Raw genomic sequence first — 18867 nt, 5'->3', positions numbered from 1 at the left:
TTGTATATATTGGGGAAACACGTTTGGGGGAAAAAATAAAGATGGTAGTCACTGTTAACCTTTAACAACCACTTTATGACTCAAGAGCAGGCATCCTGGGGCAGCCACTGTGTACAGAGGTAAACTTTTAACCTCCCACCTCCCAGCTTCCCAGTTAGGCAGATATAGCAGATAAAGATTAGCTTCTAACTGTTGCCTCTATGGGACCCTCTGCATTGCATTCCCTTAATTTTTAACTGTCCTCCTATGTGACTCTTTTGCTTGCTTTTGCTTGCATTCTTTCAGAGACAGTGAAAAGCAGCTGTGTCAGCCACAGGCTTTCTCAAGAATCCTAAGTTAACATCCTATAACCAAAAGTTGCAAAACTTAAAACGTAATGTAATTTTAAGACTGACCTCTGGGTTGTAAAAGCTCTTTGACCCACACCAGGTGATTGATTTTATATAAGAGGCCCCAAACCAGCCCCCATTGCTACAGTTTCAGAAGCTAGAACTCTGGCTGTGGTCTCAGCTAGCTGATAAGCTTTTGTGCCCCTCCGTGACTTTCTTTTTCTTTTTCTGGAATAAAGCTTGCTTCTGGTTTAATAGGCTTTGGTGGTCTGTCCCCCAACATTGCAAGACCTAGACCCAAAAATAATCAAAACACTAAACATACAGAGTAAAGAAAGAATATTAAAAGATGCCGAGAAAAAAGGCCAAGTGATATATAAAAGCAGACCTATCAGAGTAACACCCAACTTCTCCATGAAGACTCTGAAAGCCAGAATGTCCTGGACAGACATTTGGTAGATACGAAAGTGACACCAGATGCCAGCCCAGACTACTATACTCTGCAAAACTTTCAATCACTATAGATGGAGAAAACAAGATATTCCATGACAAAACCAGATTTAAACAATACCTATTGCTTAATCCAACCCTACAGAAAAGAAAGTACTAGAAGGAAAATTCCAACCAAAGGAAGTAAGCTGCAACCATGAAAACAAAGGAAATAGATAATCTCCTACCAGCAAATCCCAAAGAAAGGACACACACACAAAACCACCACCACCCAGGAATTAACAATCATTGGTCATTAATATCTAAAAGACACAGGCTAATAGAATGGACACAAAAACAGGGTCCATCCCACTGCTGCATACAAGAACACACCTCAACTTCAAAGACAGACATTACCTCAGAGTAAAATGTTGGGAAAAGAGTTTCCAATCAAATGCACCTAAGAAACAAGCTGGTCTAAAATAGCTATCCTAATATATAACAAATTAGACTTCAAACTAAAAGTAGTCAAATGAGATAAGAAGGACATTTCATATTTGTTGTAGGAAAAGTCCATAAAAATGAAGTCTCAATTCTGAACATTTATGCCCCAAATACTAGGGCACCAAGATTTGTAAAAGAAACATTACTAAAGCTTAAACCACACATCAAACCCCACACACTAATAGTGGGAGACTTCAATACCCTACTCTCACCACTGGACAGGTCTGACAGACAGAAGCTTAAAAGAGAAATAAGGGAACTAACATATGTTTTGACTCAAATGGGCTTAACAGACATCTATAGAACATTCCTCTCAAGCACAAAATAATTTACCTTGTTCTCAGCACCCCATGGAATCTTCTCTAAAACTGACCACATACTTGGTCACAAAACAAATCTCAATAGATAAAAAAAAAAAAGAAAAAAAAAAAAGGAATAATCCCTTGTATCTTAATGAATTACAATGTCTTAATTAGAATGCACAACACTAGTTGCAGAAAGCCTACGAATTCATGGAAACTGAATAACGCTCATCTGAATCACCACTGGGTCAAGGAAGGAATAATGAAAGAATTAAAGACTTCCTAAAATTCAATGAAAATGAAGGCACAACATACCCAAACTTATGGGACACAATGAAAGCAGTGCTAAGAGGAAAGTTCATAGCACTAAGTGCCTACATTGAGAATTTGGAGACATCCCACCCTAGGGACTTAACAGCACACCTGAAAGCTCTAGAACAAAAAGAAGCAAACTCACCCAGGAGTAGATGATGGGAAATAATCACATTGAGGGCTGAAATCAATACTACAGAAACAAAAGAGAACAATATAAAGAATCATTTTTTTTTTTTTTAAGAAAATCAACAAGACAGACAAACTCTTATCTAAATTAACCAAAAGTCAGAGAGAGAATATCCAAATTAACAAAATCAGAAATGAAAGGGAGTCCATAAAATCGGAAAATCTAAAAGAAATGTACAATTTTCTGGAGAGATACCAGATACCAAGATCAGATAAACAATTTAAATAGACTTATTACCCTTAAAGAAATAGAAGCTATCATTAAAAATCTCCCAATGAAAAAAAACCCAGGCCCATACGGTTTTAGTGCAGTAGCCTATCAACACTTCTCAAATTGTTCCACACAATAGAAACAGAAGGAATATTGCGTAACTCCTTTTTAAGAGGCAACAGTTATCCAAACTACACAATAACAAAGAAAGAGAACTACAGACCAATCTCCCTCATGAACATCGATGCAAAAATAATAAAATACTGGCAAACTGAATCCAAGAACACATCAGAAAAATCATCCACCATGATCAAGTAGGATTTATCCCAGAGATGCAGGGATGGTTCAACATACAAAAATCTGTTAATGTAATCCATCACATAAACAAACTGAAAGAAAAAAAAAATCAAAAGATTATCTCATTAGACACTGAAAAAGCCTTCCACAAAACCAACACCTCTTCATGATAAAGGTCTTGGAGAGATCAGGGATACAGGGAACATACCTAAACATAATAAAAGCAATACAGCAAGCCAGCAGCCAACATCAAACTAAATGAAGAGAAACTCAAAGCAATTCCACTAAAATCAGGAACAAGACAAGCTGTGAACTCTCTCAATATCTATTCAATACAGTACTTGAAATTCTAGCTAGAGCAATAAGACAACAAAAGGAGATCAAATGGATACAAATTGGGAAGGAAGAAGTCAAACTTCACTATTTGCAGATGGTATGATAATATACATGAGTAACCCCCAAAATTCTACCCAGGAACTCCTACAGCTGATAAACACCTTCAGTAACATATCGGGATACAAGATTAACTTAAAACAATCAGTAGCCCTCCTATATACAAATAATAAATGGGGCTGAGAAATAAATCAGATAAACCTCACCTTTTACAATAGCCACAAATAATCTAAAATATCTTGGGGTAACTTTAACTAAACAAGTGAAAGAGCTGTATGACAATAACTTTAAGTCTTTGAAGAATGAAACTGAAGAAGATATCAGAATATGGAAAGATCTCCCATGCTCTTGGATATGCAGGATCAACATTCAATGCAATCCCCATCAAAATCCCAGCACAATTCTTCAGACCTTGAAAGAACAATATTCATCTTTATATGGAAAAACAACCCAGGATAGTCAAAACAATCTTGAACAATAAAGGGACTTCTGGAGGTATCACCATCCCTGATTTCAAGTTCTATAGTAATAAAAGCAGCTTGGTATTGGCATAAAAACAGACAATCAATGGGATCGAATTGAAGACTCTGACATTAATCCACACACCTATGAACACTCAATTTTTGACAAAGTGGCCAAAATTGTACAATGAAAAAAAAGAAAGCACCTTCAGCAAATGGTGCTGGCATTACTGGATGCAAAGAGATCCATATCTTTCACCATGAACAAAACTCAAGTCCAAGTGGAATCAAAGACTTCAACATAAATTCAACCATACTGAACCTGGTAGAAAAGAAAGTGAGAAATAGCCTTGCATGCATAGGCACAGGAGACCATTTTCTGCATATAATACCAGTAGCATAGACACTGAGAGCAACAAATATAAATGGGACCTCCTGAAACTGAGAAGTTTCTGTAAAACAAAGGACATGGTAAATAAGACAAAATGGCAGCCTACATAATGGGAAAAGACCTTCTAACCCCACATCTGACAGAGGGCTGATCTCCAAAATATATAAAGAACTCAAGAAACTAGACATCAAAATATCAAATAATCCAATTAAAAAAATGGGGTACAGATCTAAAAAGAGAGTTCTGAACAGAAGAATCTCAAATGGCTGAAAGACATTTAAGGTATTGCTCAACATCTTCAGTCATTAGGGAAATGCAAATCTAAATGACTCTAAGATATCATCTTATACCTGTCAGAATGGTTATGATCAAAAACACCAATGACTGCCTAGGTTAGAAAGGATGTGGAGTAAGGGGAACACTCCCCCACTGTTGGTGGGAGTGGAAATCAGTATGGTGGTTTCTCAGTAAACTGTGAATCAAGCTACATCAAGACCCAGCAATACCACTCTTGGGCATACACCAAAAGGATGCTCAATCATAATGCAAGGACACTTGCTCAACTATGTTCATCACAGCATTATTTTTACAAGTCAGAACCCGGAAACAACTTAGATGCCCTCAACTGAAGAATGGGTAAAGAAAATGTGGTACATTTATACAATGGAGTATTACTCAGCTGTAAAAAACAATCACATCATGAAATTTGTAGGCAAATAGATGGAACTAGAAAAAAAAAAATCATCCTGATTAAGGTAAGCCAGAGCCAGATAGACAAACACAGTATGTACTCACTCATAAGTGGAGTAAAGCAAAAGATAACCAGACTAAAATCCACAGCCCCAGAGAAGCTAGGGAACAAGAAGGACTCTAAGAGGATGCATGGAGTGCCCTAGGAAGGGGAAATAGATATGCTCTCCTGGGTAAACTGGGGGGGGGGGGCGGGGTTGGGGAGGACATGGGAGGATGAGAACATGAGGGTTTGGGAGGGTCGATTTGAGGGAGGGACAGCTAGAGAAGGAAAGCATTGAAAGAAACATCTTGATAGAGGGAGCCATTAAGGATTTAGTGAGAAACCTGGTGTTAGGGAAATTCCCAGGACTCCACTAGGATGACCTCAGCTAAAACTCCTAGCAATAGAACCAACTTTCTCTTATAATTAGATTGGTGACTACTATAATTGTCATCACAGAATCTTCATCCAGTAACTGATGGAAACAGATGCAGAGATCCACAGTGAAACACTGGGCCAAGCTCCTGGAGTCCAGTGGGAGATAGGGAGGAGAGATTGTATGAGCAAGGGGAGGGGGGCGGTCAAGATCATGATACAGAAACCCACAGAAACAGCTGACTGGAGCTGGTGGGAGCTCGTGGACTCTGGACCACTAACAACTAGGGAGCCTGCACGGGACTGAATTAGGCCCTCTAAATGTGGATGACTGTTGTGTGGCTTGGTCTGTTTTGGGTTCCCTGGCAGTGGGACCAGGATTTATCCCTGATGCATGAACTGGCTTTTTGGAGCACATTCCCTATGGTGAGATACCTTGCTCAGCCTTGAGGCATGGGGTCCTGCCTCAACTTAGTATGCCAGGCTTATTTGACTCCCTAGGGGTGGCCTTAACCTCTCTGAGGTGTGTGTGTGTGTGTGTGTGTGTGTGTGGGGAATTCAAGGGAGAGGGAACTGTGGTTGATATGTAAAATGAATAAAAAATTAAAAATAAAATCAGGTGGACAGTGGTTGTGCACAATTTAATCTCAGCACTCAGGAGGCAGAGGCAGGTGGATCTCTGTGAGTTTGAGGTCAGCATGGTTTACAGAGTGAGTTTCAGGACAGCCAAGGCCACATAGAGAAAGAAACCCTGTCTGGAAAGACCAAGGGGGGGGGGAGATTAAGCTATAAACCAAAACAAACAAAAAACAAAACCAAAGAAAACCAAAGTGAGGGCTAGGGATGTAGATTAGTGTTAGAGCACTTGCCTGATATGGGTAAGGCCCTAGGTCTGTCCTTCCCAGCACTGTAGAGATAAACAAAGCAAGCCTAAGGCATGAATCTACCTGTCACCTTCCTGGATTGGCAGAAGTCCCATGAAAGCATGAAGGCATATTTGCTTTTTTTTTTCCCCATTTTTTACCATATATACCTCAGATCCAGAAATATTTATTGGACAGATTAATTGGTGTTTTTAAGATCAACAATTAAAGACTGTTTCAGGCATTATAGAATGAAAAGCAAGTATCTTGGCAACACATAAAGTAAGTAACAATTTTAATGAGTTGAGATTAGGAGATTAGAGAAGTTTTCAGGTGAATTAGGTGAACCTTAACACAAAACAATGGGTGAAAAGCAGAGAAAGCCAGAGCAAAAGTAGTTAAGAAGGAGCCAGAATAAACAAGTTCTGAGGTATGAAAAATAACTCATGGCTCTGAGGGACCAGTTAGCTGTCTGGATGTTGCCAGAACATAGGTTATGTGGGAGACACAGTGGAGATCTAGGGCCAAAAATTGAGAATGTGACTTTCTAAGGACTCTGGATTTTGGCTTCTACAGCACAGCTTAAGAATGTATTGAAAATAAAAATGATTCCAGTTAGGGTACTATTCCAATTGACTTAGGTATACAACCATATATATTTCACATATATGACTCCATATAAGTGAAATGTCCAGAAAAGGCAATCTTGTAGAGACATAAAGTGAGCTGCTCTACAGAGCATGTTGGTACATGCCTGAAATCCCAGCACTAGAAGACAGAGCAAGGGGCATCAGTAGTTCAACGCCAGCCAGCCTCAGCTACATAAGTCTAAGGCTATTTGGGACAAATGTGGCGAGAGGGGAGAGAGAGGGAGAGCAGAGAAAGGCTAAGGGCTAGTAGTTATCTGCTGATGAACTAAGGGAAGAGGCACTAATAAGCAGAAAAGGTAATTTTTCTCGGTTATGGAACTATCCTTAAAATTGGATTGTGATGATTATTACATAACTATATAATTTGCTAAAATCATCATTGAACTGCACTTTTAGAAGCAAGTAAGTGGTGTGAAATGAGGGTCTGACTATAGCTATTCATTTGTGAATGAAAATTAAAAATAATCAAATAAGTAATGCCTTCCAGAGGGAAGACAGGGACGTTTAAAAGATATGCTACATGGATGAAATAAAGGAAAGTTAACATGCCTCAAGTTTCTTGCCTGAAGGGTAGGAATGAAGTTGGTGCTATTAAAGGAAGAAAAGCAATACAGGCGCACCAGCCTTCCCGCATTTCCCTAAGAGGACTGCTTACCCCGGGTGTGTTAGTCACCAGACACTGCATGCTAGAAATTTGAATTTGCCAACACTCTGCTTCCTTTTGTTATTTTCGCTCAGTACTGAAATGTGAGTAATCTGAAACTCCAGGAGTGGCTGAGAACCAACAGTGGACAGAAGAATTCTAAGTGCATATGACTGTTTTTAAGATCACATATAGATAATAAAGGCTTGATTTACAACACATTTCTTTCTACTTGTTCTATAACGATCTTAAACTCTAGGTATCACTGTGGAAAATTTGAGAAGCAAACATGAGGTTTAACGAGACCTTCTGGTTGTCCGGCCCTTGCTCCTGTTTATTTTGCTGGAATCAAAGCATTATCTGTAACTATTACTAGCTTAATGAAAGTACCAAACTTAACCGTGGCAAAGCCCAAGTTGGCAAAAAAGAAAGCAAAACAAAAACCCAGATGACATATAAAATAAACAATACTATAAAAATATCACAACATAAATTTCAGAACGAAAAAGTTTAATGCGATGCAGCTTTCTCTTAGTACCAGTGGGATTTGAAGTTAGTGTTTTCAAACCAATCATGTTTATGCTAGCAAACCTCCCTATGTCAAAGCATACAAGGAAACCATAACCAACAGGTACTTAAGACCTCCTGGGTTTTGAAACGACTCATGAATCATGGCTGTGGCTTCAAGTCTCTTCGCGTTTAGCCTGAGTTTTCTCATTTGTTAACGATTTTGCTATTTGCACTGGGTGGTGATTCTTAGGATACAGTAAAGAGGGGCAGGATAAGGCAAACGACAGACACCTGCTCACTGCAGTCAGCCCCAACGCGGCGGTCAGCACGCAGGACTGCGCAAGCTCCCACAAGCAGGACCATCCAGCCCAGTGTCCCAGCAGCCCCAGAGCCTGTCCTACAATGCAGGAAGGAGGTAAGCAGGGGAGGACCGTCTAAGACCCTCTGCCTTCTAGACTTCCTACCTTCACCGCGTACAACTTGCCGCCTTTCTGTCCCAGGTACACTTTCCCGAATGCACCCCGGCTAATGGGCTTCACTATGGTGAACTCCTCAATGGAGGGTGGTCTCGGCACCGGGATTCTGTTCACGCACTCTTCTGTCGCCGCGCCTCCTTCATTCTCCTCACTCCCTGAGGTGGACTCCATAGCCGTACGGTTCGCACCGCACCCGCGACTCCCGCCAACTAGATTCAAAAAGAGGTTTCGCCTCCGCCGGGCGCCTCCCGTGACGTCACCGCGCGGCTAAGCCCCGGCGGCGGCGGGCTTTAAGTAGGCATCGGTGGGCGGGGCCTCGGGGCGCTGGGCGGGGCTCCAGCCGGGGTCTCGGTGGGCGGGCTCTGCGGAGGGCGAGCTGGCTGTGTGTGACGGGGTGGCGCGGTTGCTGGCCAACGAGCGAGGGGACTCCTAAGACTTTCATGCGGGTCGAGTCTGGTGGGGTCCTTCCCGGTCCCAGTCAAGATCTGCAGCCCTCCCCCTCCGCGCGAGCTAGAGACCAGGCCGACTGTTAAGTAAAGCAATGGGTGAGGTGTGGAAGCTAGCCAAGTCACACAATGCGGAGAACCTGGGTGAGCGGGGAGCGCGGCTGTCCCCGTACTGAACTCACAAACAGAACAGGAGCCTCTAGAGGAACATCCAGGTCATTGTGGAGAAAACAACAACAACAACAAAAAAAAGAAAACCAAAATCAACATCCCCCACAGTGAAACCCTACCCGGGAAGAGGCAGGACGCTGGCCGGCGTGGGGACGGGGTGGGCGTGGGGGTAGGGTGGGCGTGGGGGGCGTTCACTTGCTCCGGAAGTACTGTTTCCTTAGCCTCTGATCTTCCGGGGCAGTTGTCGTAGCAGCTGTAGGGAGAAGAAGCCATTTTTTTGTTTCTGGGAAGAGTTAGGAAGAGACCGGGAGGAAAGCGAGGGGAAGTCAAGGGAAAATAGAAGGGCTCAGTCCCTTTCCTCTAAACCGAAGACAGGAAGCAGTTTCGACTGGCGGGTAAGGTCCCGAGGGCCCAGACATGTTCTCCCTGTCGAGCACTGTGCAGCCCCAGGTGAGCCCAGCATTTAGCCGTTTTCCTGCGGCCCTTTTGCGACTGTTTTCCGGATGCTGTCGTAGAATGTGTTTTTCTGAAGAAAAGTAGTGAGGAAAGCGAAGAACCCAGAGCGAGTCGTGGACTGAAAGTAGATCAGGGGACGACGCTAAGACTATGACCTGAAAGTTAAAAGGGTTGGCAAGCAAGCCTGAGGGGGCAGAGGCGTGATCTTACGGTGGTAGAGAGCATAGCTTATCCGATGGCTTGCATAGAATTTCTGTGAAGAGAGTTCGGGCATTTTTTTTAGGGTTGTACATTCTGAGATGTTTTGTGAAATCTACGCGAGAAGTAAAGAGGACAAAGTGATGTTTTTCCATCTACCGCTTTCTGAGCCCCCCTTTTTTCATTCAAGCAGAATTAAGCTCAAACATACCCTAATAATTATTCGAATAGCCATCATTTTTGTTTCTGGGTAGATTTAAGTCGTGTACATTTTTGAGTCATCGGAGTCTTACTATTAAATATTTTTTATTTTATTTGCACTTGTGTTTTGCTACATGTATGTCTGTGTGAGGGTGTCAGAGTTACAGAGAGTTGAGAGCTGCCATGTGGGCGCTGTGACTTGAACCCGGATTCTCTGGAAGAGCAGCCAGTGTTCTTAACCACTGAGTCATCTCTCCAGCTCCCACTATTAAATGTTTTAAAAATTGATTTATATTACACATTTTTTGGTTCTTCTTCAGGACCCAAATTGTGTTAATGCTTGTTCCTTGCTTCATTAATATTTTTGTTTGTTTGTTTTTGGATGATAACAGACAATGGTTTTTTAAGAACATTCAGACTCAGTCCATTTTAATTAATTAGTTAATTTATTTTATATACTTTTTGAGGCAAGGTCTCATTGTGTATTTTGCTGGCATAGAACTCCATATGTAGTTCAGGCTAGCCTTGAACTCAAAGATTAGTCTGCTTCTGAAGTGCTGGGATCAAAAGCTCCCAACCAGCACCTCACCAGTTAGTTGAACCCTCAACTTGTCTTAATATGATTATTCCACCTGGGCTTGGTGCAGCCCTTTAATTCCATGTTTTGGGAGGCAGACACAGGCAGAGAGTCTAGACAAGCTTTCACAGTGCAAACATGTTTCAAAAGATCAACCCAGAAGAAGATTGTTAATTCCTACTGCTTTGCTTGTGTGTATTTCTGTGATACAGGCTGACTAATAGAGAAAGGAATTGTTTAACTGCTTCTTGGGCAGCAAGAGAACAAAGTATATGTGGATTCTTACTCAGGACAGTTGAGGGAGTTTGATTTGGTTTCTGTGACCAGATTTTCATTTATAGGCTTTCTCTGTTTCTTGTTGTGTGGGAAATAAGGGAGGGCAAAAGTGGAAGTTTTATGGATTAAAGATGCTGTTGACCTGACCCAGGAAAGGGATGCTGCCCCAATAAAGTGTTTAGTCATTATGGAAAAGAAATAGATATGCCTATTGTGGCATCTCTAATTCCAGACCTGAGGGAGGGGGGCAAGAGGGTTAGGAATTGCCAGCCAACCTGTCTCAGGGAAAAAAAAAAAAAAAAAAATTTGATTTGGTTATAAGTGTGGGAGATGGTAGAAAGTGATGTTTCTGTTTTGGTCAGCTTGATACAGAAAAATGGCTGTTTTCCAAGGTTTCAATATCTGGGGAAGTTTTAGTAATTGAAAAAGAAGTCTAATAGGGACTGTTGAATATAATATTAATTTCTATTAAGAAGACCCGATGAATACTTTACTGTCATGGAGTAGAAGACATAACAGGGTAGAAGGGCAAATGAGAGCAAGGTGGGAAATCCACTCTGGTGACAACATCAATCTGTTCCTAAGGACAGGACCTCCCTAACTTAAATACTTGTTTGTTTTGGGTTTCATGAAACTGGATCTCCCTTTGTAGCACAGAGCAATTGGCTGGTAGTAATGTGCTATCTCCTAGCTAAACACCACCTACTTCTTAACTGCTGTTATAATGGAAACTGAATTCAACATGAATTTTAAAGGAAATATGCCTTCAATTCACAGCAAGAACTACAATAATAGCTAATTTTTATGTCATAGAGCTTAAATTAATTAAATTATGAGGCTTGGTACATAATAGCCCATTATTTTATTCATTGTACAAAACATTTATCATTCCCTGTATATACTCTTAGATTGAAATGCAATATTGAATACTAAAATGGAAAAAAAAAAAGTCCTTGCCATATGATAGAGCTTATCTTTTAATTGGATAATATACCATAAAAGGAATACTTAATTTTGTGGTCTTTCTTGTACCAAGCTTTTTTAGAATTTCTTGAGTTATTAGTAAATCATAAGCCTCCATGGATTACATCTGTGTTTGTCCCAGTGAGGTGACTTGAATCTGCAAATAACCTCAGAGTTGGGACTAGTCAGATAATTTCAGCACACTATAATTGAGCTGCTAGGCAATGAATTCCCGTGCGGTAGGGTGTTAGTTACATCATAACTCCAGAGAGGATGTCCTTCACTAGGGGTTCTTTCCAGGCCTTGTCCAATGTACTTCTTTTTGTTCCTTTTTCTTCTTATAGATGGGTAAATGTAAATGAAGTGTTTTCATGTGTTCTTTGGGCCATTTCTAACCCAGGGAGTGAAGGGCACCTAATGAAGGGAGGTAATAAAGAACAAAACTGGAGAAGATTTTCAGGTTCTACCGGTATTACATTTTAAGCAGAAGAGTGGTCTAACAGACTTTCATTTTAATATGATCACTTTTATCTCCTGCTGGGAATGTGTGGAATCTGGGCAAGGGCCAGAGCAGGTGAGCAGATGGTGGAATTTAGGAAAAGATGTGGCAGTGGGGAAGTAAAGATCAGAAGATTCTTGGTATGGACTTTTGTCTTTAATGTGGAAGTATTCTGTGAAAGTGACTTTTATTTTGCTACTTCCCTTTTGGTAGTCTTCTCCAGCTTTTCCTTTACTTTAAAAATTATGTTGATACAAATTATCTTATTAGTGTGCATGCATTTGTCAAGTTATTTCCTTAGGATAAATTTCTAGAAAGTAGACTTTGGAGGATGAAAAAATATATTTCAAATCAACTTATTTTTGTGACAAGGTCACTGTATAGTCCTGGCTGACCTTGAACTCTGTACACTAAGCTACCCTTGAACTTACAGAGATCTGCCTGTCTCTTCCTTCCCATTGATGGGATAAAAGGTTTATACCACCATGCCTGGCTTTTTAACATATCCAGAATAGTATCATGAAAGAATAAACCATTTGTTTTTTGTACCTCCAGTAAATGAGGATAGACAGTTTTAAATGTCTAGTTTTGTTGATTTTTTTCCCCCCATGTGCTAATCTTTTTTTGTGTGTTTGGGTTTGAGTGTTTGGTGCTAGAATCAAACCTAGACCATCCTGTATGCTAAACATAGCTCTGCCCGGAGCTATAATATCCCAGCTTACCCATAACTTTGACATCTGGTATATGTTTAACTTTTAACAGACCCTAAATCCTGACCAGAAAAGAGATTGTTTGTATTTGTATTTTTAAAAACATGCTGCTTTATTTGAGCTTTTACCTTTTTTCTAGGTTACAGTTCCTCTCAGTCATCTCATCAATGCCTTCCATTCACCAAAAAACCTATCTGTTTCTGTCAAAACATCTGCTTCTCAAAAACAGCATCGAGATACAGTTCCTGAGCATGACACTCCCAGTAGTGAGGTAAGCCATTTGATATGGTGAATTTTAATCCTATTTGGTAAAGTTTTGTTATTTAGGCATTTATTATATCACTGCTTTCTGCTTAATCTTTGTAATTAAAGGTAGTTAATTCTGGCTTTTGTTGTATGTATTAAGAGTATTAATTTATTTGGTTATTGTTTTAAAATATATGATGCTGGGTTGTGGTGGCACATGTCTTTAATCCCAGCACTTGGGAGGCAGAGGTAGGTGGATCTCTGTGAGTTTGAGGCAAGCCTGGTCTACAGAGTGAGTTCCAGGACAGGCTCCAAAGCTACAGAGAAACCCTGTCTTAGAAAAGAAAAAATTTATATTACATTGTATTTGGTATGTATCTCCCATATTACTCCTTGTTGATACCAATTAGTTTTCCCCTTTTTAAATAAAAAGTCTTAATTTTTCTAGTTATTCATTTTTATTTTGTGTTTATAAATTTTTGCCTGTATGTGTATATGTACCACATTCTAGTGTCCATGGAGGTCAGAATAGAGGGTGTCAGATCCCTTGGAACTGGAGTTACAGATGATTGTGAGCAGCTACATGGGTACTAGAGCTAAACCCTGGTCTTTTCCAGTAGAGAAACTGCTGAGCTGTTTCTCTAGCCCCTTTTCTTCCTTTTAAAAATAAAATAAAAATTAATATTTTCTTACATATATATATATTTGGTCATTTTCATCTTATCTCTCTGAGTTCTAATAAGTCTCCCCATCTGTTTTCATAGCTTTGTTGTTTCTGTGTTGGTTTGACTTTGTTGTTTGTTTGTTACTCACCAAGTTTAACTAGGGTTGCTTGTAGAAGTAGTGGGTTGTTTAATGGAGCATGGGACCTTGGAACTCACAGGTTACTAAAGATCTTTACCTCAGTCTCAAGGAAATTACCAGCATAGCAATACCTTCATTGTCTACTATTTATTATAATTAAACTAATTAATTAAGCATTTAGTAAAATTATAGATAAATTTTGTGTAATAAACTAGAATTGGGCATGGTGACACATCTGAAATCTTAATCCTTCAGGGGCCCAGCCAGGAGGATTGAGTGTTTGAGGTCAGCCTGCACTCTAGTCTCAAAACAACCAATTCAAAAATAAAACAACTGCTGGTCACATATTTAACTCCAGCACTATGGAGGCAGAGGCAGGCAGATCTCTGGGTTCAGGTCCATCCTAGTCTACAGAGTAAGTTCCAGGACAGCAGAACTCCATAGAGAAAGCCTGTCTTAAAGAAAATAAACAAACAAAAAGCAAAACAACAAAAATACAGTATAAGTAGTTGAAAGTAAAATCTGTAAGCTAGGAAACTATTTTAGTAGTTATATAATCATAAAGTCAGTGGTGTACAAAGGTACAGTAAATTTTTAACCTAAGAATTTTTTCTATTTATAAATTTTATTAATAAGATAGTTCAGAATATACTTTTTAATCAAAGAATATATCAAGTTTTCTAAAACCCTTTTTAATCTGTAAATACCTAATGTTCTTAGTTTAAGTATCAGGAGCTATGGCAGAAGAGGACAGTAGAGGAAAACTAGAAGAGAAGTTTGCTTGAGGTGGTGATGGTCATGGTTCAGGATCTTGAACTCAGGGACCTTCTGCTAGGATGTATGCCCCAGTGTGCCAGGCATGATGAAACATTTTGATTAAAGGGGAAATTTGTCCTCATATTTGTACTTTATTTTACCCTATTTGCCCAGTTTTCTTGCTCCTTTTTGTAGGCACGCCACTGCTTTTCTTCTCCCAACCTTGCTCTTTAATCATATAGTTCAAGAAAACCTTATTACTGAAAGTACTATGAAGTTGAGTTTATGAGTTAAACATAGTGAGATTAATAACACCTAATAATGAACAATTACATTACAATTAAGTTGCATCAATGTGGTCTCCCTTAAAGTAGTCTGTTTTACTGTACAGCAAATACTTATTCTTATGAATGACAGATGTTAGGTTGGCACTAGATCACACTGCTTTATATGTAGAGAGGGAAAGAAGGAAAACAATGTAAAGCCCTTCACTTCAGTGTGAATCATAATGCTAAACTAACTGATGCTTTTTGTTTACAGTGGTTTTTTTTTAATCATTTTGAAATGTCACATATTTAGGGATACTGTTAGGAATTTTTCTTTTTCTTTTTTTTTTTTTGGTCAAATTTGTAACTAGTAAAACTAGAACCATTGGAATGTTTGTATTATCTTATTTTAAAAATTATGAAATTATTTATTTTTATGTTACAAAAAATCCTTATTGTTTTTGATAAGTATTCTTTAACTGTATCATTAATGTTAATTTGGCTGATTTGTCTTTTATAGCCTGTACTTAATTTAAGGGACCTTGGATTATCTGAATTAAAAATTGGACAGATTGATCAACTGGTAGAAAATTTACTTCCTGGATTGTATAAAGACAGAAGGGTTACTTCCCATTGGCATACATCTCATATCTCGGCACAGTCCTTCTTCGAAAATAAATATGGTATGTTAGTTATTTGTTATTTCTAATTTGTTGATAATGATTTTAATGTATTAGCATTTACTATTGGGTCAGTTCTTTTTTGATTTTCTTTTTAAATTTATAATTTTTCTTACTGCTGTGATGTTAGATTTATAGAAAATTTTTGAAGTACAGTGGGTTTCTCTATCCTCTTTTGCTTCCTGTATTAATATCAGGGCTATGTAAGCCTTTTACCACTGAGCTATGTATCCAGTCCATAAATGTCTTTTCTGTGGTACTCCATGGGATTGAACCCTTGACCTCAATGAGACTTGGCATGTACTCTTCTTGTTGTACTGAGTTAAATCTTTAATCTTTTTATTAAAAGGGTTTTGACAAGTTGTCCAGTCATAAATTTGGGATCTTCCTGCCTCAGCCTCCTGAATGGCTGGGCTTATAGCCCTGTACCACATGTGATTTTTTTTTTTTTTTTTTTTGTTTGTTTGTTTGTTTGATTTTTTTCCCCCTTGAGACAGGGTTTTCTATGTAGCCCTGGCTCTCCTGGAATTCACTATGTACACCAGACAGGCCTTGAACTCAAAATTCATGTGCCTCCTGGGTACTGGGGTTAAGTTAAAGCCATGTGCCACCATCACCAAGATGGCTTAAAGGTCAAGAGCACTGGCTACTTACTCTTCAAGAGGTCCTGAGTTCTATTCCCAGCAATCACATGGTGGCTCGTAACCATTTGTAATGAGATTTGCTGCTCTCTTCTGTCTTGCAGTCATATATGCAGGCAGGGCACTATATACATAATTTTTAAAAAATTTCAAAATACCTGTTTCATATTGATGGAAAATATGTTTTAAAAATCAGTATAAATTATATGAGTCCAAGAGTAAAAGACTGAAAGAATTTAAGAGTGAGAAAAAGAACGATTTATGGTTTGAGGGCTTAGACTAACAGTCTGAAATCTCTTGTCTTTAGACTTCCTAAAGTGTTTGGTCCATAGTAAATTTTCAGGAGGACACATTTTTCCTTTTTTTCTTTTTTGGTTCTTGGAACTAGCTCTGTAGACCAGGTTGGCCTGGACTCAGAGTGATCTACCTGCCTCTGCCTTCTGACACCTGGGATTAAAGGCGTACCCTGCCACTGTCTGGTTTACTTTAATGTTTTAATACTCTTATTCTCCTGTTCTTCTAATCTGCAGTTTTGCAACATAGGTTTCTTCGTTCTGTGAGGTTTCTTGCTCCACTTAGGCAGGCTCAGATATTAGTTGGACTCTTAAGAAATTTTGGCAAAATGCTTTAGGTCTAATTGGGACATACAAACAAATACTAAGTAGTAGGAACTGAGACTGAGATGCTTACCGTAAGGCCTGGAGTTGCAATCCTGGGTATCAGAGAAAACTTTTGTATGCTTTGCAACTCTAGATACCTTTTTTTAAAAAAGATGGTCTCCCCTCCCTGTGTACTTTGCCTGTCCTGGAACTCACTATGTAGACCAGGCTGGCTTTGAATTCTCAGAGATCCTCCTGCCTCTGCCTCCAGATCTTTGGATTAAAGACAATCACCAAAAACACCTGGCTTTACTATAGATAAGGCAAATTAGAAGTTACGTTTTTTGTGTTCTATGATATCAGAACGTTGAAATGGTCTTTAAGCAATAGCAGTTCTTTATCACTCTATCCTTTTAATAAAAGAGATTTTTTTGTTTGTTTTTACCTCTGCTGATTTGAATTTAGTTTCATGGGCAGCTATAATCACATGCCAGAGGGAAATAATAATCTAAGTAATAGTGAAATGAGGAGCTGTGAGATATAAAGTAGTTAGATTAATGTATCAAATGTCTTTTTTAAAAAAAGATTTATTTATTATTTACACTGTTCTGCCTGCATGTATCCCTGCAGGCCAGAAGATGGCACCAGATCTCATTTACAGATGGTTGTGAGTCACCAGGTTGTTTTGCTGGGAATTGAACCCAGGACCTTTGGAAGAGCAGCCAGTGCTCTTAACCTCTGAGCCACCTCTCCAGCCCATCAAATGTCTTTTTTTTTATTATTAAAGTTATACTATGGACAAATACTATCTGAAATTCATGTTTATGATTTATAAATTTATATTTCATACAATTTTTCTTGTTTTTGCTTTTGACTTGACAATTAGACAATAACTTATTGCAATTTCCTTCAGGTCACTTAGATATGTTCAGTACACTACGTTCCTCTAGCTTGTACAGACAACATCCAAAAACTCTTCAAAGCATTTGTTCAGATCTTCAGTGTTTTCCAGGTACGAAACAGCTGTATTTATTTCAAAAACCTTGATAACTCTTTAAGATTTAAAGAATTAAGATATACTTTTTGTTACTTAAAACATTTTGTAGCTATTGAAGAAAATGTAAAGAGCTAATCAGTTTCAATAATTTAGTTTTTGTTTTTTTTGGAAGTGTCACAATTTATTACTTCCTTGTTTTCTACATTATATTGTAAAATCCTTTTACTTTTTTATCAACATGAAGTTGTGTTCAGTGTTCTTGAAAGAAAGAAGTAGAAAAAGTGTCAGCCAAAATAACTATCTAGAACTTAGATAATTAATTAGCACGTACAGTTATGGGTCAGATATTACACTTGGTCATCTTCCCTTGCTATAGCTACCAAGTAATTGGTACTGTTTTGTTCAGTTTTCATGCAGTCTCGGGGTTTTAAAACTTTGAAATCAAGGACACGGCGGTTGCAGTCTACTTCTGAAAGATTAGCAGAAGCACAGAATATAGCACCATCATTTGTGAAGGTAATTCTTTGTAGTTTATAAAATAAAAACTTATGAATATTGAAATAAAAAACATTAAATTTTTTATTTTCTGGTTGATGGAGCCAGTGTTCACTTCTGTCTACCCACACTAATTAAATACTTGTGTAATTGTTGTGTCTATAAATCTTTAAAAATATTTTCTTCTTATTCTAGACAATGTCCTATACGTATACAATGAAATATGTTTATCTATCTGCCATTCTCTGCTTCTCCAGTAACCTTTGTTTCTCCCTCAACATGTCCACCTCCTGAATTCATGTCTTTAAATATTTTTTTTTGTAAACTATTAAATTCAGTTAGTGCTGTTCATATGTTCAAAGCTGTAGGGGAATCCACTGGAGTTTGAGAATTCTACTAGTGGCCACATCCTCATAAAAGAGTAAGAGCTACTCAGTAAAAGGTGGGTCCTGGAGAGTGTCTACCCCACCTGTGTCAGAATTTTGGTTGGCTTGATCTTGTGCAGGTAATCTCAGTTGCTGTGAGTTCATGAAAGTTGTACCCATTTCATACCCAGAGGACAACATTCCATAGCATTCCTGTTTGTCCTCCATATCCCCTGAGCTTTATTGGAAGAAGGGTGTGTTTGATATGGAAGTCCTGTCTAGGGCTGAACAGTCAGGCTCTTATTCTTAGGACTTTTACTAGTTTTGCATTGCTTCATTGACTACGACTGTACATTGCAAAAAGAAGCTGACCAAGGTTGAAAGCAGACCAAGTTTATGGGTATAAACACAAATATTTAGAATGCAGTGTTGGTGGTGAATGCCTTTAATCCC

At 38.8% G+C, this 18867-nt stretch overlaps 2 protein-coding genes across 3 annotated transcripts in view; one reads left to right on the top strand and one right to left on the bottom strand.

Moving 5' to 3' along the window:
* Mastl (microtubule associated serine/threonine kinase like) overlaps window positions 1-8344 on the bottom strand; it is a 42338-nt gene extending 33994 nt beyond the window's left edge. Inside the window, exon 1 of the mRNA XM_051205711.1 lies at window positions 8057-8344. Coding sequence (XP_051061668.1) covers window positions 8057-8239 — 183 coding nt within the window. The 5' untranslated portion in view covers window positions 8240-8344. The remainder of the gene's footprint in view (window positions 1-8056) is intronic.
* Window positions 8345-8628: 284 nt separating this feature from the next.
* Window positions 8629-18867, top strand: part of Yme1l1 (YME1 like 1 ATPase) — a 32690-nt gene continuing 22451 nt past the window's right edge. Inside the window, exons 1-5 of one of the 2 annotated variants that reach the window (XM_051205757.1) lie at window positions 8629-8658; window positions 12705-12836; window positions 15158-15320; window positions 17471-17569; window positions 17961-18070. In XM_051205757.1, coding sequence (XP_051061714.1) covers window positions 8644-8658; window positions 12705-12836; window positions 15158-15320; window positions 17471-17569; window positions 17961-18070 — 519 coding nt within the window. In that variant the 5' untranslated portion in view covers window positions 8629-8643. Of the gene's footprint in view, window positions 8659-8963; window positions 9136-12704; window positions 12837-15157; window positions 15321-17470; window positions 17570-17960; window positions 18071-18867 lie in introns of those variants that run through there. The other variant, XM_051205756.1, reaches the window with a different exon arrangement.

This window comes from Phodopus roborovskii, unplaced genomic scaffold, assembly GCF_943737965.1.
Source record: "Phodopus roborovskii unplaced genomic scaffold, PHOROB, whole genome shotgun sequence".
NCBI lineage: Eukaryota > Metazoa > Chordata > Mammalia > Rodentia > Cricetidae > Phodopus > Phodopus roborovskii.
Note: the sequence above shows the minus strand (reverse complement) of the source record. Positions and strands in the feature narration are given on the sequence as shown.